At 52.2% G+C, this 23,285-nt stretch overlaps 2 protein-coding genes across 20 annotated transcripts in view; both read right to left on the reverse strand.

Annotated features, from left to right (window-relative positions):
* The window catches only part of CPNE2 (copine 2), a 55,852-nt gene extending 41,341 nt beyond the window's left edge, over positions 1–14,511 (reverse strand). For 2 of the 7 annotated variants that reach the window (XM_030025150.1, XM_041125858.1), the window contains exon 1: positions 14,428–14,511. Coding sequence is in view for 2 of the 7 variants with exons in the window: in XM_041125859.1 (XP_040981793.1) it covers positions 2,536–2,587 (52 nt within the window). In the remaining 5 variants the exon portion in view is untranslated. Of the gene's footprint in view, positions 1–2,535; positions 3,063–8,713; positions 8,874–13,395; positions 13,415–14,427 lie in introns of those variants that run through there. The other 5 variants (XM_030025152.2, XM_041125857.1, XM_041125859.1 and 2 more) reach the window with 5 other exon arrangements.
* Positions 14,512–16,968: 2,457 nt separating this feature from the next.
* The window catches only part of NLRC5 (NLR family CARD domain containing 5), a 59,902-nt gene continuing 53,585 nt past the window's right edge, over positions 16,969–23,285 (reverse strand). For 10 of the 13 annotated variants that reach the window (XM_041125835.1, XM_030026142.1, XM_041125839.1 and 7 more), the window contains 3 exons: positions 21,545–21,628; positions 20,343–20,426; positions 16,969–19,241 (listed from right to left, as the gene is read on the reverse strand). In XM_041125835.1, coding sequence (XP_040981769.1) covers positions 19,160–19,241; positions 20,343–20,426; positions 21,545–21,628 — 250 coding nt within the window. In that variant the 3' untranslated portion in view covers positions 16,969–19,159. The other 3 variants (XM_041125840.1, XR_005933155.1, XM_041125844.1) reach the window with 3 other exon arrangements.

The following is a 23,285-nucleotide window of genomic DNA, read 5'->3' on the forward strand; positions in this document are numbered from 1 at the left end:
CAACTCACCGGGCCAGCAGAAAGCAGTGGCTCTGGCAGCAATTAAAAAGTAGCAATAGCTGGTTCACAGAAGAGCGAGGCAAATGTGACAACCACTGCATGACCTGGTGCATGGGATGATTTACAGGGCCCTGATAAAAAATCCTTTGTCATAAGAAGAGCTTACCAAAAGTCTGCTACCAAAGCCATTTTGCAGAGATATATGTTTTATACTATTATTAGTGCAAAACCCCATCCCACACAACAGTTTTACCTTCTGATGTGCAGTTTACTTGGCAAAAAACACTAAAGGTCTTCAACAGAGAAGAGGAAAGGGGGAAAAAAAGAGAAGAAAAATAATTTTCAGATTAATTTATACTAATAAACCTTTGTGGCTGGGATTGCTAGTGCAGAGAGAGCTCTTTTCAGCAGCTGTTTCAATACCTTTTTCCCTCTTTTTCAAGGGTGGCTCCTGGCTCATCCACTTTATCTGAAAACCCTAAACATCACCTTCCTCTACCTTGCTAAGCCATCTGCTGCTGTCTGGCATTGAAACCCCAATTAATATTATTTGTTTGTTTTGCCCGGGCATGAGTATTTACAAGCACTTGCGCTGCTGGGAGCTGCGCTGCTGCCCTCTTCCCTTGCAGCTCAGCCCCCAAGATGGGATGGGGAAGGGGACAGGGATGGGGTGATCCCAGCGTGGCTGTGGGAGAGTTTTCTCTGGGCTCACCGCTGGCTGCCCTGAGCACTTGGCCCCAGCTGCAGTGAATACCAAGTGGAAAACAGCTCCCAAGTCTTCCAAGGCTCTGAGCCCCCCTCTCCTACCTGCCAAGATCTCTGCTTGGCACTAAGTCACCAGAAACAAGCCTGATTTTAACCCCCAACGGTAAATGCAAGCTCCTCATCACAGCCTGCTGCTCAGGGCAAGAGCAGTGCAATCATTTCAGCTCCATAAGAACCCAGAAAGATCTCCAGAAGAAGAAAATCCCCATCCTTGGCTGCACACACATGTGTACATCACTGAAACAGCACCCACGTCCCTTCCCTGAGCACAGGTTCCCCTTGCCTAGACCAAGCACATCTTGTGCTGTCACTCCCCATCCACAGCAGCGCAACACCAAAATGGTGGCACATGTTGGCAACCGTCCATCTATCATGACTTCAAGGAGAAACACATGCAGAAGCAAAGTCCTCATGGCTCATCCACCATGAAGCCCCCGTGGCCACTGGGACGACAGCTCTGAAACGTCCGTCCCCACCAGAGCTACATCTGCTCCTCTCAAGCCCATGTTACCAGTTGCAGCTAAAACAAAGATTTTATTTTTTTTCTTCTTTAATGCACAGATCATGTAATCAATGTCTTAAAATAGCCAGGCCTGTTCTATTTATGCCACTGTCTGTCTGCCGCTCCCTCCGAAAAGCAAACACGGGGCAGCTGTGCTGGCATGGTCCTGGTCCTGCTGGAGCAGGGAGATCTGGGTTGGGTTTTTCCATCTCCCCTTCCCCCAAATCTCGGCACCGTCTCACAAAAAGCAGAGGCAGCAAATGACTCAGTGGAAAAAGCTTTTTCCCAGGGCTGGCAGTCACCAAAACATCCTCTCCACAGGCTGTGCATCGCCTGTGCTCCAGCCCCTGTGCTCAGCCTGCTGTGCTCCCTGGGGAGTGCGCGGTCCAAATGGGCACAGGGAAGAGGAGAGGTGGCCAGCGCCAGCTGGGGCCAGCTGAGGGCAGAGACCTCGTGGGACTCGTGTCCCCTACACGGACACACTCCCCACCCAGGCACTCAAAATGAGGGACTGGGACACTGGCCTCCTCCCCAGGTGCCAAGCTGGAGAGCTTGATGCCATCTCACGGGTGCCAAGCACAATATCCTGTGGTTGCTCCCTCCCCAAGAAGGCAAAAGGCAGTGGGAAGATGTCACCACCCCCTTTCACATCATCCTAGTAAAGATGATTTTTCCGCCGAGGAGCTGCTGATCCAGCCAGCCCACCAGGCATGGAGATGCCAAAGAGATGGGCAGCTCTCCTGAATCACGGCTCAGGCTACTCCTCCCCCCCAGCTCCAGTCCTGGTATAAAACCCTGAGAAGCTTAACCATCCTGATTCAGCCAAAAAGTAATTAGTTTAAATGAAAAAGTCATTTTCCCAGCCAGGTTGGCTCCCCAGACTTCTCCACGGAAAGTTTAATGCTCAGAGAGGTGGCAGGGGCAGAAGGTGGTGATGCCACCAGGGCACGGCCACGTCTGTAGGTGACACCATCACTCATCCACGCACACCATCCTGCCCCGGGAAATGGCCCTGGGAGCCGCTTCCTCCCCATCGGAGAGCTGCAGCCACCTCTCCTCCTGCCACACCAGCATGGATCCAGCACCTTCCCTGGAGCCAGGCAGGGGTTTGGCCCCTGCAGCCTCAGCAGCAGCCACGGGTCCCCCTGGTTCAGAGGCTTCGCATCTGAGGCACCACCAAGATTCAGCGAGCTGCCGGCATTTTAACCCCCCAGCAAATGCTTTAAATTCAGGGGGGGATTTGAGCTGGCACCAAAAGAGCCGGCTCACCATCATCTGTATTCCAGTCTCTCCTCCTTTTTTTGTTCTCCTCTCCTCGCATTCACCGCCCTGAACAAAGTCCTGCGACTCACTTCGCATCTGTGGCCAAATATTCTCCCGACGTACAATCCCAGCTGCCGGCTGCGTGCCGATCATGCAGACACGTGGACTCCTGCCGAAACACAGCCAGGCTACCAATGAGAGGTCTCAGGGACAAGCATGAAGGTCCGATTGCCCCACGGTCTCGTCTGCCATCAACCACAGCAGATGCCTGAAGAAGTGTCACAAGAGCAGGACCAGGGTGGAGGGACACAGTCCCGAAATCCTTTCTGGGCTCCAGCTTCCAGGACCTCCTGAGCTGGATGCATCTTTGCACTTCGTAACCTTCAAATGCTTTTTCCTTCACGACCTGGTCACCTCCAAGCTGTTCCATGTCCACAACGTCCCGCAGCAAGGGGTTTCGCTGGCTGGGGGCACGCACAAGCCCTGGGACCACCCACAATATCTGAGATGAACATCTGGGAGCCCCAGAGCAACATGCACAGATGTTCTCCTCCCCCTCCTCCTCCTCTTCCTCCTCCTCACCCCATGGCCCCCCCAGTCTCTACAGCAGATCCCCAAAGCCCATGCAGAAGGGCCAGCTGGAGGCCCTGGGATCTTTTCTTCCTTTCTTGTCTGAAAGAGGAGGGGAAGGAGTTATCTGTTTTGCAAACTAACTTCTGCCCTGGGAGGTTCCTCTTCCCTCCGCAGAAGAGAAGCCCCACAAGAAGCAGTCACTTGGGCCACGCTAAGGCCCTGTTTGAAGCATTAACAGGAAAAAACAGAGAGGAAAAATAAAGCAAGCTGTGCTTTAAGTAAAACATTTGGGGGGCTTTTTAAAATGTTAATAGTGCCATCAAACTTCAGTGATATCCTCTCCTTAAAGAAATCAGATTTATTTTCACAGGGAATACCAGGCATATTTGAAACAGCCGCAGAAGTACTGGTATCCACCAGTGATACCATGCAAAGTCCCTCGGGGTCCCTCCTGGGGATGTCCCTCCCCTTCTTTGGGATGATCCGTGATTTCTGTAATACCCCACAGAAGTCACCTGTGACTCAGTTTACCCACTTGGGCTCCCCCACTACAGCCTACTGCAATTGTAGAATCAAATTTTCTTTCTGCAAGGGGAAAATGAGAGAGATGAGTATCAAACAGGTACATTTGGGTTCCTCTAAAGCACGCATCTGAGCTTACAGGCAGCAGAGACACAGTGGAAGAGCAGCAGTATCCGAGGGAGGATGAAGAGCAGGTGAAAACGGGTTGTCAGAAGATTGAAGCAAAGTTGCGGAGCAGAAGGACACAGAAACTGGTTGCCCAGAGCAGTAGCAAAGCTGAGAGGCAGCACGCACAGAGCTGGAGATGCCAGGAAAAGCCGGGATGTGCTGTGACGGACGCCCGACGCAGCTCCCCACGCTGTCAAAACCCACACCGGCCGCTTTCCTCCCTCCTGTCAACAAATACAGTCATCTCCAGAATTATTTTGCAAAGCAAAAACGTTTGCCTTTCAGTCTTGCCTAGGCAACACGGTGGATTTACCAGCCTGCACCTGGTCTTAATAACAGCCTCGTTACCTTCTGAATGCACGTGCAATTAGTCATGTACACAGTACCGTACTCCTCCCCAGCAAATGCCTCTGCTGTGGCGGAGCAGGCTGGGGGAGGCAGAAAGGGGATGCTTGCACATGAAAACTCCCTGCAAGGATGTACCTTGGGTACCTGCTACCATCAGAGAACCTTCATGTCTCCTGCGAGGCAGGGAAAGGCTGAAAACTGCCTCTGAGCATCCCAGCATGGGCAGCATGGCTGGGACTGAGCTCAAGTTCTCCCAAATTCCCAGATATTTGGGCAGAAGGGATGCCCAGGCTGGGCTCTGATTTCCAGGCTGGTGCGCTGTGAGTGAGTCCCACAGCCCTGCCCGACGGAAGGAGCCAAGGGGACTGTACTGAGATATTTTGGGGGCCTGATACAGCGGGAAAAAGGGTTTCAGGACAACATAATTAAGTAATTTCCCCAGTGAACCCTTCCTGATGGAAACTGTGCCTAATAGTGCTTCAACAGATAACACTGCTCCTGCCGACAGTGAGGTTTCTCGCACTGGTGCTGTGAAATCCCATCCCAAGCGAGACATGACAACAGCTGGTGGCCACCTTGATGCGACAGCTGCTGCTTCTTCATTTCGTGCCCAGGCAATGGTCACCCACAATGTCCAGCTCCTCTCAGACCTATTCTGTCCCCAGAAAGGCCCCCAAATCTTGGCACAGTTTCGTGCTGGGGTAGGCAGCCTCCTTGCCAAAACCCCAAGTGGCTGTGCTGACCAGTATGTGGGCAGCAGCCAGCAAGCTTCTCCTGTGGGTGATCAGCAAAGCCGTGCAAAGTCACTTGGCGTGACGTGGGAGTCACAAATCACAGGAAGACTGCGAGGCAAACCCTGCGGCACCAGAGCTGCCCCACCCAAAGTGGCTTCACATTTCAGCCTCTCCAGAAAGGTTGTGTGCCCGCTTCCCAGCCAGAAAGAGAAGATGCTACACAAAGAGAGCTGCCATACCCAGCCATGTCGGAGACGACAACCTCCCAGCCAGCATGCCAGGACAGGCAAGGGAATTTTCCCCGAGTCCTGCAGCTCATGCAGGGAAGAGGGATAAAAGCCCACGAGAAAAACTGACGCAGAAAGGGAGGATGAGCTCAAGTCCCAGACCAAGGCACCAAACACAAGTCCATCCCAGCAGCACTTCTTGCATTCAGGCACTTTCAAGGGAAAGAGGTCTCTGGTGGAAAGAAGTCTTCAGTGGGTTGAAATGTCCCATCATTTCAAATCCCTATTTTTAAAAAGGGAAAAAAGGAAGACCTGGGGAACTACAGGCCAGTCAGTCTCACCCGTGTGTCCAGCAAGATCATGGAGCGGATCCTAATGGAAACTATGCTAAGGCACATGGAAAATCAGGAGATGATTAGTGACAGCCAGCATGGCTGCACTAAGGGCAAATCGTGCCTGACAGATTTCATGGCCTTCTGTGATGGGGTTACAGCGTTGATGGATAAGGGAAGAGCAACTGATGTCATCTACCTAGACTTGTGCAAAGTATTTGACACTGTCCCACACGGCATCCTTGTCTCTAAATTGGGGAGACATGGATTTGATGGATGGACCACGTGGTGGATAAGGAATTGGCTGGACGGTTGCACTCAAAGAGTTGTGGTCAACAGCTTGATGTCCAAGTGGAGGCCAGTGACGAGTGGCGTTCCTCACGGGTCAGTACTGGGACAGGTGCTGTTTAACATCTTTGTCAGCGACATGGAGAGTGGGATTGAGTGCACCCTCAGCAAGTTTGCCGACAACACCAAACTGTGTGGTGCGGTCAACACACTGGAGGGAAGGGATGCCATCCAGAGGGACCCTGACAGCCTGGAGGAGTGCACCCGTGCGAATCTCATGAAGTTCAACAAGGCCAAGTGCAAGGTCCTGCACATGGGTTGGGGCAATCCCAAGCACAAACACAGGCTGGGCGATGAGTGGATTGAGAGCAGCCCTGCAGAGAAGGACTTGGGGGTGTTGGTTGATGAGAAGCTCAACATGACCTGGCAATGTGCGTTCACAGCCCAGAAAGCCAACCATATCCTGGGCTGCATCAAAAGAAGTGTGGCCAGCAGGTTGAGGGAGGTGATTCTCCCCCTCTACTCTGCTCTGGTGAGACCCCACCTGCAGTACTGCATTCAGTTCTGGGGCCCCCGGCGTAGGAAGGACATGGACCTGTTGGAGCGAGTCCAGAGGAGGGCCGCGAAGACGATCAGAGGGCTGGAGCACCTCTCCTATGAAGACAGGCTGAGAGAGTTGGGGTTGTTCAGCCTGGAGAAAAGGCGGCTCTGGGGAGACCTTATAGCAACCTTCCAGTACCTAAAGGGGGTCTACAAGACAGCTGGAGAGGGACTTTTTACAGGATCCCACCCTGACTGTGCAGGGAGAGTTTCACCCAGCAGGAGATCCGTCTCCAGACAGCAACCGGATGGATAATGGGGCCGTGACCCACTAAGCCACATCCAAGCATCAATAAATCTGGGGTCATAACTTTGAAGAACGAAGCACTTCCCATGCAGAAGGACCTGCCCATGGAGATGCTTGTCGCTCCCTCTGCAGCCTTGGGACACACACCTCTGACCCAGGGATTCGGGAGCCCCATCCAGCTTCTCCAGCTGGATGCAGGGGGAAAGATCGCCACATCACCTGACGAGTGACTGGTGAAAGGGAACCCACAGCAGCCATAAAACCTTTGGGGACCTCCAGAGACCCCCTGGGTGAAGCCACCTTTGCTCCCTGCTCAGGGGCAGAGGGGACATTGCAGCCCTGCCTCTGGACAGCCCGCCAGGCAGCCGGCTGGCTTGCAAGGAGCTACATGGTGCGAGGAGAGGAGCTATGATGCAGCCTGTCCCACCCATGGGTGCCACTGCCAGATGGCCCAGGGTCACCCTTTAGAAGCCCAGCCCTGGCTGGATGCTCAGCCATGACAGCCTGCTCGGCCTGGCAGCCAGCGGCAGGCAGGGGCCACCGGGCAGGACCCACTGAGGGGGTATGGGCACGTGCCAGACCACAGGACAGGAGCATCCCTTGCCTGACTGCCATTTCCCAGGGCATGCCATGGGATATGCAAGGACACCTCTCCAGCCATACCAAGGTGCCAGAGCATCAGCTTCCCCAGTGCCCCACGGAGTTGGGACACTGGCAGGTACCGTAACAGCATAATACATCACACCGTAATACCAGTGTAATTGCATTAACAGGTCCGGCAATAAGACCCTCAGGGAAAGGGGATTAGGAGATGTCATCATTTGCGGTCTATCACACTGGCAGAGCTCCTGTGCTGCTCGTGCATCACCAACAACTGCACTCAGCACTCGCAAAGACCTTGCAGGCTCCAGGTACTCTGCAGGCACCGCAGCCCCAACCTCGGCTGTGACACACAGCCATCCCGCCACAGCCGGAGAGGAGAGGATGGGCTATCCTGTTTTCTGCTTTCTACAGACCTCCTCCTTGGGCAAAGCCCTTTGCTGCTCTGTGCCGTTTCCTCTCTCCCCCACCCAAGGGTCCAACCCAAGGCTGACCACCGCCTGTCGGGATTTGGGACTGCAAAGAGGGCTGTCAGGAGCCAGAGCTAGGGAAGATGCTCTGAAGAAGCCAGGTGGATGGACTAACGTTCCCCTCACCCAGACCCGCGAGCACCGGGGCCTCCCTGTGCTGCCTGTCAAGCCCAGGGCTCATCAGCACCATCCACGGCTCGTCTCATTTTGAAAACATCATCACGTGAAGAGCCACTCGAAAGCGCTTCCCCTGCCCAGTCCAGAGCTGAGGCAGCAGCCGCAGATGCCAAGCACAAATCCACCACCTCCAGCTGCCTCTGCCATCCCCGCGTGTGGCACAGCAGCTGCTGGGCTCCGGGAGAAGGCAGTGCCAGCGAAGAAACCGGCTTATGATGAAGGACCCACAGGGTGGGAGCAAGACTCCTCCACACAGTCCCACCCTGCCCTGCATCTCCCCCTGCGCCGCATCTCCCCCTGCGCCGCAGCCCCGCTCCCTGTATCGCCACGCAGCCCTGATGACGTCTCCAACTGTCCCCCCGCATCCCCCCTGCCACCCAGGCTGCTTCCCCCATCCAAGCAGAAACTGGAGGGACCTGGGGCTGCTCTGCCCCAAGAGGCCACCTCGTAGCTAAGGGGAGCTGCCATTCCCCGGGACGAGGGCACTGGGGAAGGCAAGAGCCCCTGCAGTGGTACGTGCGCCAGCATCCCTCCGGGGTGGAGGCCTGTCCCTCCGCAACCGCAGGGACACGACCGCTGCCCAGTCACTGCTCCAGGACTGGAGGACGGGACCCACGTCCTTGCAGAGGGGCTCATGTCCGCAGAGACACCGAAACTGGAGATCTCAGTAAGCCAGGGATGCGAGAGTAAAACCAAACACCTTTATGTGCTTCCAGCGTGCGGGCAGCCTCGGGTGCGAGCTGACTGGCACTGACCCGCGCCCTCGGGCAGAGCTTGCCCTGGCACCAGGGGACCAGAGGGCAACAGGATTCGTTCTCCAACCCACTTCAGACAAACCCTCTTTCAGACCCTCTGAAAATGTCATTACACTGTCCCCAAAGTATCTAAAACCACTTACCGGCAAGAAATCACAAACCCCGAAGAGCAGGAGAGCCGAGTGCTCCAGAGAGGCCAGGGCCCCTGCGCTCCCAGCACCAAAGTTGTTTCCGTAATTCTCACCCGGCAGAAAGCCAAGGGTTCCAGCCTGACAAACGAAAGCAAAACTTGTTCCTCCACACCCAGCGGTGACGTGCGAAGGGAGGCAGCACCATTGCTGACAGGGGGCTGGACACGCTGCAGACGCTGAGCATGGTTTGGGAGAGCGCTCAGAAAAATCAGAAAGTAGAAAAACAACCCACAAAAAAAAGTATTTCCTCTAAGCCCAAGAGAAAATAAACGGGCTCTGATGGCTGCTACCAGACAACCGCAACACGGGTGCCTCTGCAGGAGGCAGAGCACAGCCTTGCTGCATGCCCTGCGCTTGCTGCATGCCCTGTGGTGGCTGCATGCCCTGCGCTTGCTGCATGCCCCGTGCCTACTGCATGCCCCGTGCCTGCTGCATGCCCCGTGCTCACCACATGCCCCACGCCTGCTGCATGCCCCGCGATTGCTGCATGCCCCGCGCTCACCGCATGCCCTGCTCACAAATCCACGTGCGGTTTCCAGGACGGCAGCAGCACTGTGCTTGCTGCTCAGAAATGGAGAAAGGGCGAGGGGCTGGGCAAGACGAGAGCGTAGCAGCCCCCCTCCGTTAAGGACACGCAGTGACAGCCAAGCCACGCAGACCGACCCCATTCCAGTCTCCACTGGTGAGCGCGTATTTGGCTTAGATGTGCTGAGAAGATGGCACGTTTTCGCTTGACTACAGGCTTCCTCTGGGGCTCAGTTTAGGGAAATCTGTGATTTAGGGCAGAAAACATTGTGATGTCGCTGTGAATCCTGGCGATCGCATCAAACCCTGTACACAACCGCCCTACAAAGCAGACCCAAGGAAAAGGTTTCTGTGCCAGCTCTGCGCCCGCTGCGTTCACACGCTGCTGACTGCTGGGGCAGCCACTTCCCTTCGCCGTGCCGGAGCAGAACACGACGTTGCCCGTCAGCCACGGGCAAGCGGGAGGCTGGGTCCTGCAGGCAGCAGCATGGCCGCAGGCAGCCCGCCGCAGGCAGCACCTGCAGCAGGCTCTGTCCAAGAGAGGCAAATGCTAACATGAATCCTTTACCTCCCCGTGGCAGCGATGCTCATGTCGGACACGTGCTCCGGGTGGGACAAACAAGCAAACCAGGAGACGCAGGGAGGGAGGACAAGGTCACTCTCAGGATTTTGGGCAGATTTTAACTTCCAGGCACTGCATTAAAACTTTCCCACCACAATACTACAGCAGCCGTACAAGAGCTGGACAGGCTATCATGATGAGGGAGGATTTATCTGTTTCAACAGCCAGATTTGGAGGAAAAAGTTGACTTAACTAAAGCCAGACCCTATGAAATGTAAAGGAGTAGGGCAGCCCCATGAGGAAGGCGGCTGGGCTGTAAAGGACAAGCAGCAAGCGGGGCTCCCTCGCAGCTGCAGAGGGAACCTCCTGCATTTTAAGTATACTTAATGTATACTGGCTGTTCAACTTATTAAAGGCTTTTGTACGTTACTGAAAACAAAAATGCTGGCTTTCTGAATTTTAATTGAATTCCTATTTCCAGCCAACACCATATATCACACGTGAGAGGGGAAGAAAAAAATCATCGCTTAAGCAGTAAGAAATATCTTTAACTGCTTTCTAACATAACCACGTGCCAAAATTACAAGCATGCCAGCCAGAAAGGCCCCGCCAGCAGCCCTGGCTGTGGACAGGCATGCAGGTGCCTCCACCCCATGCACCATTTCAACCCCATAGCAGCCAGAGTTTCAGAGCCCTTCCCCTGATAACATAAAGAAATATTAATTAATGGGTCATTATGTGCAATGCTCATTTGCACTGGCATGCCGACACCAAGCCACACAGAGTGCTGCTGATGTCCCCACGGGCTGGAGCCCACCTTCACCCCCAGGCAGGTGACTCTCGTTGTTACAATCCAAGCTTTTCCTAAAGAATTGTATTTTAGCGGCCTGCTCCGCAGCAGAGAGATGCTGCCACTTGACGTGCAAAGCTGCACCCCAAGACAGATTTGTATGCCAGCGATACAAAAAATGCGGTGGTTTATAATGAGAATTACATCTGATAAATTCTCGACCCCTTCCCAACAGCTCTAGACACCGCTTGAGGGAATATAAACCTGAGTTTAAAGGGTTGCACAGCACTGGATTTGTTGTTTAACAGCAAAACTTGCGTTTCCAGCTCGTCTCATTTTTAAAATCAGCCTCACGACAGCTGATGTTTCTTCCTAAATCCTCAGCTTCTGGAATCACGTGATGATGGAAAATCCAGGGCTGGGGGGAAGGCGACTATTTTAGATGCGAGCTTTTTCCTGTTGGCTACAGGCAGAAAATCTTACAGCTCCCAAACCCACAGCCTCAGCAAAAGTAGCAGATAAATAAAAAGTGGAGACCTTCTTGCCAAATACTACACTTTGTTTTTCTGGTATTTTAACAATACTGTTATGATCTCCAAACTCACCTGAGTTCCCAGGAATTACTTTTTCCCCTGCTCCTGTGATCCAAACAAGTAACCTCGCAAAGCCAGCTGCCAGGAAACCAAGCCAAAGCAGCAAAAAGTGATGACTCAGGTCCCTCAACAAATATTTTACAGAGGTTTAAAAGACCAACTGTAAGATTTCGGGGGGGAAAAAGCATTCAATTCTTTTTTTTCATGCTGTTTTGCGGTTTTGCATCTTGCCAGGAGCACCATTTCAAATGCCTGGCTACTCCACCGTGCCAGAAAATTTACCTTTTCTTCTCCTTTCCCCCCACCCTGCCCCTGAATGCAAGCCAAAGTTCTCACATAAAGAGTTCCTTATGAGAGCTGGCAACCCTGAACCAGGAGAGGAGACTGCAAGCGTCGGTTTTTCATCAATTAACTGGGTATTACGTTCTCGGCACACTGACGGCTCCTGGAGAACAAGCCCTGATTTACGGTGGCGTGAGTGGCTCCAGCCAGCTTTCCCCGTGCAGAGGTTTCCACTGAAGTCAATGGGAAACTCTTTCCACCGGATATAACGGGAGCAAGAGAAGGAGTTATTCCTCCCAGCTTCTTCACACACCATGCTGAAACTGCTAAAAGGCGAACAAAGCCGATGCAATGCCAGTATACAACTGGGCAGACTGGTAAATCATGGGGTAGCTAGCGGCCGCTCCAGCACCACGTAACCCCACTGTTTTGGGGTGAGGGAGGAGGATCGCTGGAAGACGAGCAGAGACACAGACTGCCGGGGGCTGATATATCCCCCCAAGGCAAAGAGCATCTTCACCCACAGCTCAGCTCCAGCGGCCGAACCCTAAGAGGATTTTTCCGCCCTGGAAACCCCAGTGCATGGGGCCTGTGCCCCCCCCTCCTCCAGCACAGACTGGCCAGGCACCGGGGTCCCCTGACACCCCCCCCCGCAAGCAATGGCTTTACAAACTGCACCGGCTTGCCAGCAACCAGCACAGGGTCCCTTGCTGTCCACCAGCGCAGACCCCAGGAGCAAGGATGTGCCCAGGGCAAGACGCGCTGATGCAGCTTTAGATGATCTCATTTCTCTTTAGATCGAGCTCAGAAAGGCAGCGGGGAGGGAAAAACATCACAGCCGGCATCTCAAATACTAGCAGTCGTACGACCCTGCCCACCCTCACATTGCTACAGCACGATGTCTGCAACCTGTTCAAGAGACACAAACTGCGACTCCGACCAAGCAGGTCCTGGGAACAGCAGGGCACACGCCGACGATGCCGGCGGAGGCAGGCTGCCGGCAAACCCCGTCCCTGGGGTGGTGAGGGGTGCCGGGCTCTCGGAAAGGAGCTCCAGGACTGCTTGTCTGCTCAAGGCAAGTGCTAGGGGCTGCCTACACCGCAGGCAGGTGCAATTCTGGGGACAGCTGGAAGCCTCACTGGGTGCCTTCTCTCCGCGTTATCCCAGCCAGGATGCTCCAGAGGCAACAGCAGAGAAACAAAAACGCACATCACTGGGAAATATATGTCCCAGGCTATCACACGGCTGTAACCAAAGCAAATGCAGCATTTCCCCAAGGTTACTCCAGCAAAACATCCTCCACTGACTCAGTTCTTCAAAACAGATCCTTTCCACATGTGCCGAGCTTTTGTTCTCAGCGTTCCTCCTCCCATTGCTCTGCTCCCTGCCCCGCAAGGGGCTTCAATGGGATGTGATTTCTGGCCCATAACAAAACATTTTCTGAGCCCAGAAAAGCACAGCAGTATCACACGCTGGCATGAAAGCCCCCAGTACCTGGGCTGGCAGGATGAGGCTGATGCTGGAGATGAGGGGAGCAATATCAGAACTGAGCACCCCTGGGCTGTGCTCGCACTGGCCTGATTCTGATTCCAGCTTCTCCAGCAAGGTTCCAGTGCATCTCCAGGAGGCTTCAAACCTGGGGCTCGAGGTTCACAGGGACCCTCCCAATTCCTTCCCACAAAGCAGCTCAGACTCTCGGGGAGTCAGCAGCAAGGACCCAGCCCTTCGGAGACATTTCTGCCACGGAAGTTCAGCTCTCGACTCACCTCTGTCTCCTGTTCCACCCTCCTTGCGGTGACCAGCCCTGAAGTGTGTTTGCCCACCAAATCCTCCAGCCCCACTGGCTTTAATCCAGCCACTTGCCTAAATTAGGGTTACTCACCCAGAGACTTATTGCATCAGGTCCTCAGGCTGGCGGAGCCGATGGGAAAACACCTCCCCGCCTGCCATCCTCCAAGCACCCTCACGCTGCCGAGCAAAACGCTCCGCTCGCCGCTATCGCAGAGGACGAGGCATCTTGCTGGGCACAGAGTAGGAGAGAGGGGCAGCCCATCCAAAAGCATAAACCCTCTTGATCCCCCCCTAAACACGCTGCACGGAGGATATCACCACCAGCTGGAGGAGCATCGGGCTGCAAACAGCTCCCAAAGAAGCCCTTCTGCACTTCCCCGGCCTTCAGCTCACCAGATCCCCCCCGCAACTCGACGCTGGAGGAGGAGGAGAGGCGCTTGTGGCAGCTGCCAGGAAAAACCCCTAACAAATGTCCCCAGCTTTGGGGAGCGAAGCCACCAGGCCCTGGCGTTTGCCTGGGGGGGGTCACGCGTCCCGCTGGCATCTTTAGGAGCGGATGCGGATGCATGGAGAGCGGGGACGGGCGGGACAACGTTCACACCACGTAGGAACAGAGGGGTCCGGGCCAGGGAAGGGGAGTGTAAAGCGATGGAGGGGCTGTCCCAAGGGATGGAGGGTCTGTCTCAGAGGTTGGAGGGTCTGATCCAAGGGCTGAAGGGTCTGTCCCAGAGGATGGAGTGTCCGTCCCAGGGGTTGGAGGGTCTGTTCGAGGGGAAGGAGGGTCTGTCCCAGGAGATGGAGGGCAGAAGGGGCACCACACACCCCCGGGACAAGCCGATGGGGACACTGCCCTGCAGGTCCCCACCCGGGGGCCGACACCGGGGTTTATGCCGGCCGGCCAGCGCAACCCTCCCGCCGGCATATCCGCGATCCCCGCCGATGCATTTCCCCCGGCCCAGCTATCGCCACCCACCCGACCCGCGGGGAACGATCCCGCCGTGGGACCGGCTCAACCATCCCCCGGCCAAACCGGCTGACCCTTCTCTTTTCGGCCCCCCCCCCTTATCCATCCCGTCCCCCTCCGTTATCCCCACGGCATCCTCGGGGGGCAGCCGGTACTCACCGCGGCGGGCCGGGCCGGGCCGGGCCGGGCCGAGCAGCTCCCGCGGGCTCAGCACCTCCCCACAGCCGCGCCCGCCGCCCGCCCCCCGCCATCACCGCCCGCCCCCCCCCGGAACGGGGCGGGCGGCACGGAAAGGCTGGAAAATTATTTTCCGTGTTATCCACCCAGCTACAATGAAAACACAACTTTGTTGGATCGACCCCCCCCCCCCCCTTCCTTTTAACCAAAAAGCACTGTTTGGGGGGGGTTGGTGCTGCCTGGATGCCAGAGGGACACATCCTGCCCGGCTGGTGTGGGTGGGTGCTCTCGGTGCTGGCATCGCTCTGTCTAAACCAGTACGGGGTCAGGATCCTTGTGTCCCGCAGTGGTTTGCTGACATCGCTTCCCCTAGGGAAAAAGCTGGTTAACCGAGGAAAAAGGGCAGGCCCCCGATGCATGGACCCCCAGAAGCGGTGGTGGGGAGCCCAAGCCACGGAGCCGGCCAGCATCGCACCTACCCATCACCCTGCTCGACCCGAGGAGCTGGCGTGCTTTCCCTTCCAGCCTGGTACCACTGGGGTTTGCACCCAACATACTATTAGCAACCTCACCTGAGGCTTGGCAGACACATCATCAGGCGTCGGGGATATTTATATAGATATTTTTGATATGGAGATAGGGTAATAAGACTGGAAGCCTCCCTCCGAGGCTTCAAATTAAATAAACCATCTTTATTTGTACAGAGCCCTTTCCTATGGGCTCTGTTCATGCTTTTAAAGATCACGGGCAAAATAATCAAATCCCGTATTCCCCCCGGCCTCTCCTGCAGCTTGAGCTGTTAAAGGCTGAAGAGTTTCAAGGCACTGAGCCAGGTTTCAGCGTCGATGAGGTTGTTCCCCCCTCTGCCAGCCCCGTTCCCGTCCTGGCACCCCAGGAGTGGGGCAGGGGATGCAGGACGGGCTCACAGGCCACGAACGCTCCTGCTCAGTGCAGGCAACATGACAGGCAACATCGAACTAAGAGCTGAGCCTAGTTTTTAGGAGCAAAACCCTTCTTTCTGTGTAAACCCGTCCAGAAACCATCACAGGAAGGGACGAGGTTGTGCCTGAAAGAGGAATTCAGTGGGAGAAGTGGGGTCTGTGCCAGACCTGCCCTCCTACCTCCATGCCCGTGGCTTAAAACGTCACTTTAGGGGAAATCAGGAGAGGCAGCCAATAGTTCATGAATGCCAATGTGCCTTTTTCTCCAAAGTCAGTTTTCCTGTGTTTTCTCTCCTGCCCAGCATGATGTCATCAAGTCACAGCAGGTTCAGCGCTACCTGGAACTGGTTTTAGTGGAGGTGAAATGGCAGCTGCATTTCCAGCTCTACAAACCAGCAGCCATTGTGTGCAAAAGCCCGGCCCAGCCTGGCTCCGGCTGTTCCCTAGCACAAAATCCAGGCTCCTCACCACCCTCCAGCACTTGTTTATTTACAGCAGAGTATTTCTTTCTAAAGATCTGATCTCAGGGGGCAAAATCCCTTCTGTGTGTGAAACCAGTACCGACTAGCTCAGACATTGTCTTCCGGAGACTGCTGGCAGCCTGAAACAATAGGGGTGTGTGGAGCGTCCTGATACATTTCCTTTTTTGGACCGCGATAAATCTGAAACCTAATAGTAACAGCTCTAAAAATGGCCCACATTAATTAGCTATTTGGGAATCAGTTTGGTATTCAGCCATCACACACAATCCCCAATGGCCTCACATCTTCCTGCATACCAGAAGATTCATTTCACCCCTCAAAACTGGACAAAGTCTCCAGGTTCCCCTTGGAAACTTTCAGACACGACCGTAAGCTGGAACACAGATGTCAGCAGCGCAATGAAAATGGGAAGCACACTGGGGAAGGGTGGCCCAAAAGTCCCTGGCATTCGATGTAAGAAACAAACTACGGACCGATTGCATTGTTGTGTTTCATGTACCACTTAATCTACATCTCTGTTTTTTTTTTAAATGCAACCCATGCACTCAAAATACAGAACAGAGCCCGGTTTTAGCCAAAATCTCTGGACTACAGACAACCGCTTCCCATTTTTGGGGTTTTGCTGACACCTGGTGTTCTGGAAAACATACCGTGACATCCTGCAAGTCCCTTCCCTGGCTTCCACTGGGATGGCTACTCTCTCATGCCAGACAGATGTGTGTCTGGGAGCTAATCCTGAATTTGGGGAAAAACGTGAGAAATGCAGGTCTGCATTTAGATTTCAGAGGCACTCTTTAACATTTCGAGTCAAGAGAAGTGCTGCAGCAGCAGCAGTATTTGTAGCATGCCTTGTTACATTACTGCAAACCTCATGGCATAGATGTACGCTTCCAAACTTCAGAAGGCAGGGCAACTGCAGGGGGGAAATCTCAGGTCTCATTTATTTTTAAATAGCTCATTTCACTGCAAGGGAAAACAATCCAACGATGTGCTCCAAACCCAAGAGATCTCTCTACAGTGGCTGCCGTACACAAGGCAGCCATTTAGGGTTAGCACCCAAGACCCAGAAAACAACACTGACTTGAAAAGTCAAGCACTCATCAAAGCAGCGTTCTCATTTATTCAGTTAAAGCACATTTTTCCCCATCAAAAAAGGGGGAAAAACAATAAGCAGGCATGTTTCACACCAGTAAAGGAGGAGAAAAATAAATTATTGTGACACCTGAACAAATTCAAATGCAGGAGTGGGTGGCATCAGGAGACGATACAATGGAGCTGAACGAAGATCTGTTTGACAGTGATATTTTCTGGTTTTCCCCCGATGCATGGGCCTGTGGTAATAGCAAAAGGCTCTGGCTCTGGTTGCTACCAAAGATGACAAAACGGCCATCACAAAGTGCATTAATAAGTCCAATCCCAGTATTTTCCTTCTTCATACAGAATAAAACTCAGCCTCTGTCATTTATCACACATAGTCCTACTAAAATGATGTTTAAAATGCAGGAAAAAAAGAATTTTCAGCTCATAGTCTGGACCAAAATGGACTGTTACTGCAAACTCTGTCCAATCTCTTATATTTCCAAAAGCAGTCCTGGGAGACCAGGGCCAGAGAAGAGCCCAGCTGACAAACACGCTCAACTTGAAAGCTGTGAAGAGCTGAGGGCATCGAGACACCTTTCGGTACGTGATGATGCTGCCTTTTGTCACCACACTCTTCCTCTGATGGGCGCTGGGAAGATTTGCATCTGCAAACCAGATCTAAAAATACAGGATGAAAGTAAAAGCCACATTTGGTGAAGCTTTTCCTAAATTCCAGTGTTTGAATCTCAGGTACTTGATTACTTCATCGAATTATGGCCTGACAAGGAATTTCACTACCTTTTTTAATTTGTTCTTGTTTTTAAATCCTTTTCAGAGCACAGTCACTGCAAAATGCATCCCACCTCTACGCAACAATGCCAGTATCTCACAGAGTCCAATGCTGATCTTTAAATAAGGACAGTGGCTCCCCCAGGAGTAACAAGCACCTGCTGCCCACATCCTCTGCCCAAAGGTTTGCTGGACCAGCATTTCCATCTCATTCCAAATGCCTGCCCTGCCCAAATCAGATCAGTTTTGTCTCCCCAGGCAAACACTGCTGCAAACAAAATTCCATAAATAAATGCACCACAAGGATTAAATATTTACAGCACAAACACGTAAGGAAAACATTATAACACAAGTTAATAAATAATGAGAATGATGTGGCCATGCTCCTGCAATGCAAACTGGTGTTCCACATGTGTAAGGGGCAGCTGTAGTCCGTCTCCTCCGCTGAGCAGCAAACTTGATGTTTGGGATCTTCTCCCTCCAGTTCCCACAGGTCCAACATCCATTGCCCAGTGACACGTAGGCTTTGGGATTCAGGATAGCAGAGGCTTGAAGGATCTATCATGTGGTCAGCATTTCAGGCTAACTGACCCCGCGCTTCACCTCAAAGTGATTAGTGCAATCAAGTCTTCCAAAAACCCCACAAAGGTCTACAAAACCCCACATGAAAATAGTCAGTAGCACACATCCTCTCACACAGAATAGTCACAGTTTTCTTACAAATTGTTTTACAACCTCAGTACTTTAAGGTTCTCATTGACATTTATGGTGACATCAGCCTTTCCATGTTATCACAGTATAAATATTGATCATTTGCAGGCAATGATTTGAAATTTCAGAAGTCCTGAAGTTTCTACTAGAAAACTGAGGCAATTCTGTAGGAAAAGGAGCCTGCTATGAAGCAAACAAAAACACATTTTTTGCCTACCATTTTTTGCCTAAAAATCATAGAGATATTTCACACACAGTTGTACACAATTTTCAAACAGCCTGTTTGAGTGCATTTGTAACAGGGACAACGTTTACAATTTTGTAAATAATTTTAAATCCTCTCCTGGAGGATGTACATTCTTTTATTGGAACACCCTGTAGGTGTTGTAACCTTGATTGAAGTCAATTAAATACTCCGCTGGCTTTCTGAATGCCTGAGCAGATGCATCTCATCCTCTTGAAGAGAGTTTCAGTGTTTTTACACCAAGAACACTGCCTGCTCAGCAGCGATTATTTACAGTCTTATATTATAAAATCTCACAAGAAACGAAATGCCACTATGTGTTCACACTTGGTTCAGTGCAACGAAGGAAGACCTAATAGTTACAGTTTTTAATTGTAGGAACTTTGAATTCCTGGGTTCTTCAGTGCAATTTTTGAGGGCAGTGGGAGACAGAGAGCAATTCCTAGTCAGGCAAGGGCTCTTCTTTGCTAGTAGAAAGAGAAACACAGCCTTGGGTCTTGGCTTGTCAAATTCTCAGCAAGGTCGCTGGGCACTGGATTGTCCCACAGCCTACAACGACAGCAAACATACTTAGGACTAAGTATGGTGAGTGAGGAGGTGGCATGCTGAAGACAGTGGAAGAGGTAGCTTTGGGTTTTGATCAAAGCAGCTCTGACAGTGAGACAGGAGTGAGGTATGGCTGTATCTCAGCGACACAACAGCAACCCAGCAGCTGCCTGCCCCCTGAAATGGACCCCCTTATCTAGCTAGGGAGACAGATTAAGGCTTTGAAAAGTCCTCAGGCCACTAGGATCTCAGAAAGCAGAGGAAGAACTGAGTTACACACAAGCAACCTCATTTACATGAGCCATTCTTCTTCATCTACCTCATTTGGTGGAGTCTACCCCAAAGCTGCCCATACTGGGCTTCTACCGTGCAAAGGAGAGTGTCCCAAGGAGTCCAAGGGACTGTGCTGTGCACTGTGCTGTGCCCACCAATCTGAGGTGCCCCAAGCTCCAGCCGGGACCAGAAACATTCCTCAGTGGCTGCTCGCGGGCTGCTCTCGCTATCAGGGAAGGCTGAGCCTATTTTGGGCCAAAGATACAGCTCAAGTAGGAGCAGACACCTGGCTCTGGGACCTGTGTTATCAGAAAGTTATCAGAAGCACTCTTAGAAGAGTCAATTTTCAAATGAGTGAAGGATGAGTGGGTCTCTCCTACAATAGGTTTCTAATGGAGTTTGATACCCAGGGTTTGGAGAAGCAATGACAAAGAAAGAGTGGGAAAAATCAGGTGTTCAAGTATCTGCAAGATATGGATCCCAGGACAGAGTGGGACAGGGCAGGAATGTATCTTGGAAGTGCAATCAGATGTAATGGGAGAAAGAAAACTTACAGGAAAAAATGCAACCAACTGGGTCTTCATTTTTACCTCATTTAAAGCCAGTAAGCTTTTCAGTCCCTTTCTCCCAGGACTTTCTGAGGGGGTGGAGCTGGCCTAGAAAACCCTTGGCTTACCTGGCTTGCATCCGCGTCCCCTGCAATACCCTATTCCATGCCAGCTAAACCAGGGCAGCAGGCCAGCATGGGTCATGTCTGTCCCAAGACTGGTCACCCTGACTTCCCCTTGCTGAGCCAATACCCAGCCAGAGAGCTCCGTGATACCTGCTCACCTTATGAATTGAATTTCTGGGCACTTGGCAAGCTCCTCTGCTAGTTTTGTGGCTCCACGGGTGCCAATGCGATTTTTCTCCAGACTGTTTTAGAAACAAAAAGAGAGTTTTAAAATCCAAAACCAAATCAAGAGTGGAAAACAGCTGAATAATCACTGGCTCCTTCTCCTGTCCCAGAAGAGTTACACTTTTGCACAAGCACTGCAATGCCATACAACTTACATCAGCCTCTTCTTTATGACTGTGGCTCTATTTATGCAAGAGGCACGTATGCATTGCTCCCTATGTCCTCCTCTTACAACAGGACTTGTAAGCAGATCTCTTGCCCTTGGAGCACTCTAATAGTTCCCACTGCAAACTTGGTGCCAAAAAATGCTAGTAACAACTCCTCCTGCTTCAGACACAACCTTCCTGCTTGTACCTGTAAAATAGCCAGGGTCTACTATGTAGTTTCCCTGCCCAAGACAAACAAAACTCAGTTCCTGACCCTATGACCCACAGACTAATATTTTCATACAGCCAAGAGATGGAAGATACACGCCATGTATTCCAAAGGGCCAAGGGGAGGAAAACTCCATGAACAGTTCTCGAGCAGATGACAGCCTCTCCCATGGAACAGCACTGGGCTGTGACGCCACCAGGCCAGCGCATAAACTAGTGACATCAACCCCAGCTGCTGGTTGCACTGCAGATCTGGCACAGGAGCTGCATATCTGAGCTTCCTGTGAGCTCCTATGGCCCAACACCCACAATCGGGCTGCTCCATCCTGGGGATGGATCGCTTGCCTTGCTGCAGGTTTTCACAAAGGAAGGCTCTCTGAGCACGGTACCCATCTAGACCATCCCAGGCACTGAAGAGAAGAAAAAGCTTGCAGGAAGCAGCTCACCTGAGGTCATTAGATGATAGGACTCATGCCCTAGAAATACCAGTTTGTCTTCCCTAACTCCAACAGGAGGCCTTCACAGACTAGCTTCTGCTTAGATACCTACACTGCAAACACCTTAAATAAAAAGTGCCTCTGTGCGCTGTCTACAAGGCTGGCCCTTGGTGCATGTGGCAAGAATGCTAAGCAAGAATTTGAACTGCAAAAGCTTATCTGTTGTTCCTAACATCTGTCCCCTTTTTGGAAGTGCTGTGGTTGCAGGCTCAACAACAGAAAAACAAGTCTTCTTCCTGGAGTTGCTCTCAGGGCTGTACTCACTCTAACATCTTCAGCTTTTCCATCCGCGGGAGAGCACTTGCCAACTCTCGGGCTCCTCCATCTCCAAGGGCATTCCAAGACAGTCTAAGACAGACAACAAATCCCAACTGTGAGTCAGTCGATAAACCCAAGGGGAACAACAGCAGTGCTGTGGTACTACCCCCTCATAGATTAGCTGGTTTACAAGAGCTTATCACCCTCTTATCATGGCAGGTAAACATTCCCCTGCTTAATTTTGAGGCGTTTCCTCAGTTTTACCACATATGTCCATGTATGGTTCATACACCAGGGAGTGTCATCACAGAGCCTAGGGACAGTGGCCTGTGCCCTCTGGAGTCCTGCAGGCCCAGGGAATGAGATGCAAAAGATGGAAGTGACTGCAGAGCACACAGCTTTACCCCAGGACAACTCCTCCTTGTGCTGATGGTGTTAAACTATTGCAGCAGCTAAGGTGCCGCTCCGACCTGCTCTTAAAGCTGCCTTTTGACTCTGAGCTCTTTCAAGGGATAGCTTACAGGGCTTTTGAAAGGCTAGGTTTTTCATTTTCTGGTGCATTAGCAAGTGAGAAAATTCTTCAGAACCTTTCTTTGCCACTGGCTGAACAGCCTGGCCATTTCCCTCTCACCTGGAAAACAGAAACCTAGCATGGCACCATCAGTGCTTCACCATAATACTCAGCTGGGGCCACCCCACAGAGCCATACCTCTACCCAAGTCTGAGGAACTCCAGAATTTCTGTATCATGTGTAGGACTGTTGTGGTTTAACCCCAGCCAGCAACTAAGAAAAAGCAGGACAGGATCCAGCTTAAGAATTAGGGCTGTCCACCAAACAAGTTCACAGCCTGTTCTGGGATTTCATGGGTATCAGCATATTGCTCGCTGCGTCACTCAGATTTCCCAATGACAGAACTCACATATGCCTCCGCTGACAAGACAAGACTCCCAACACTACTATTAAAGGAGAATCTGCCTATCTGTTAGTAATTCAGGAGTAGTAACTCCCCACATGGTTAACTAGTCTTAGTGCCATGCTGCAAGCGACACACGTATGCGCTGAATATTGCTTTACTCATCCCATTGCTCCACTGGATTATTGCGAGACGTCTCATGGGTCTGGCAATAAAATCCTGGCTTTGACCTAATGCCCTGAGTCCTAAGAGATCTGTGATCTCCACACAAATACCTTCTGGGGGAGGGAGAGGAAAGTCTGGTGGGCTTATGACCCATGCATCATTTTCCTCAAACCATCTGTAAGTACTTTGCAGAACTGAGGCATGTAAGAGAAGCGTGACAATCAGGTGTTACCCAGCTGGCCACAGCAGAGAGCCTAGGTCTCACAGATCTATATCCTGATAGAGGAGTGATCTCAGCGTAGGAGGTCTGTACCCTGCCAGCACCTCAGGCAGTGTTAGTCTTCATTAAAGCAACAGTAGCTCAGGATTGATGAGACTGCTGCTGACTCCATGGGATCTTATGTACTACAATTAAAGTTAAGGTCCCTTTAGTGCAACAGGGCAAATTGCTTTTAAAAAGACATAAGCTGGAGCAGGTTCCCGGCAGGCTGCTCGCTGAGGTTATCTTGGGCAGGTGAAGACATGTCAGTAGTTAGCCCATCTATGCTGTTTATTGAAAACACGTTAAACATCCACACATCAGAGCAACCCCTTTTATTCCAGTGCGGAGAGCAAGATTGCAGCTGGTGGCACACCCTGTTCATCTACAGGCTGAATTCACTTTGCTT

This window comes from Aquila chrysaetos, chromosome 9 (genome assembly GCF_900496995.4).
Source record: "Aquila chrysaetos chrysaetos chromosome 9, bAquChr1.4, whole genome shotgun sequence".
NCBI classification, from domain to species: domain Eukaryota; kingdom Metazoa; phylum Chordata; class Aves; order Accipitriformes; family Accipitridae; genus Aquila; species Aquila chrysaetos.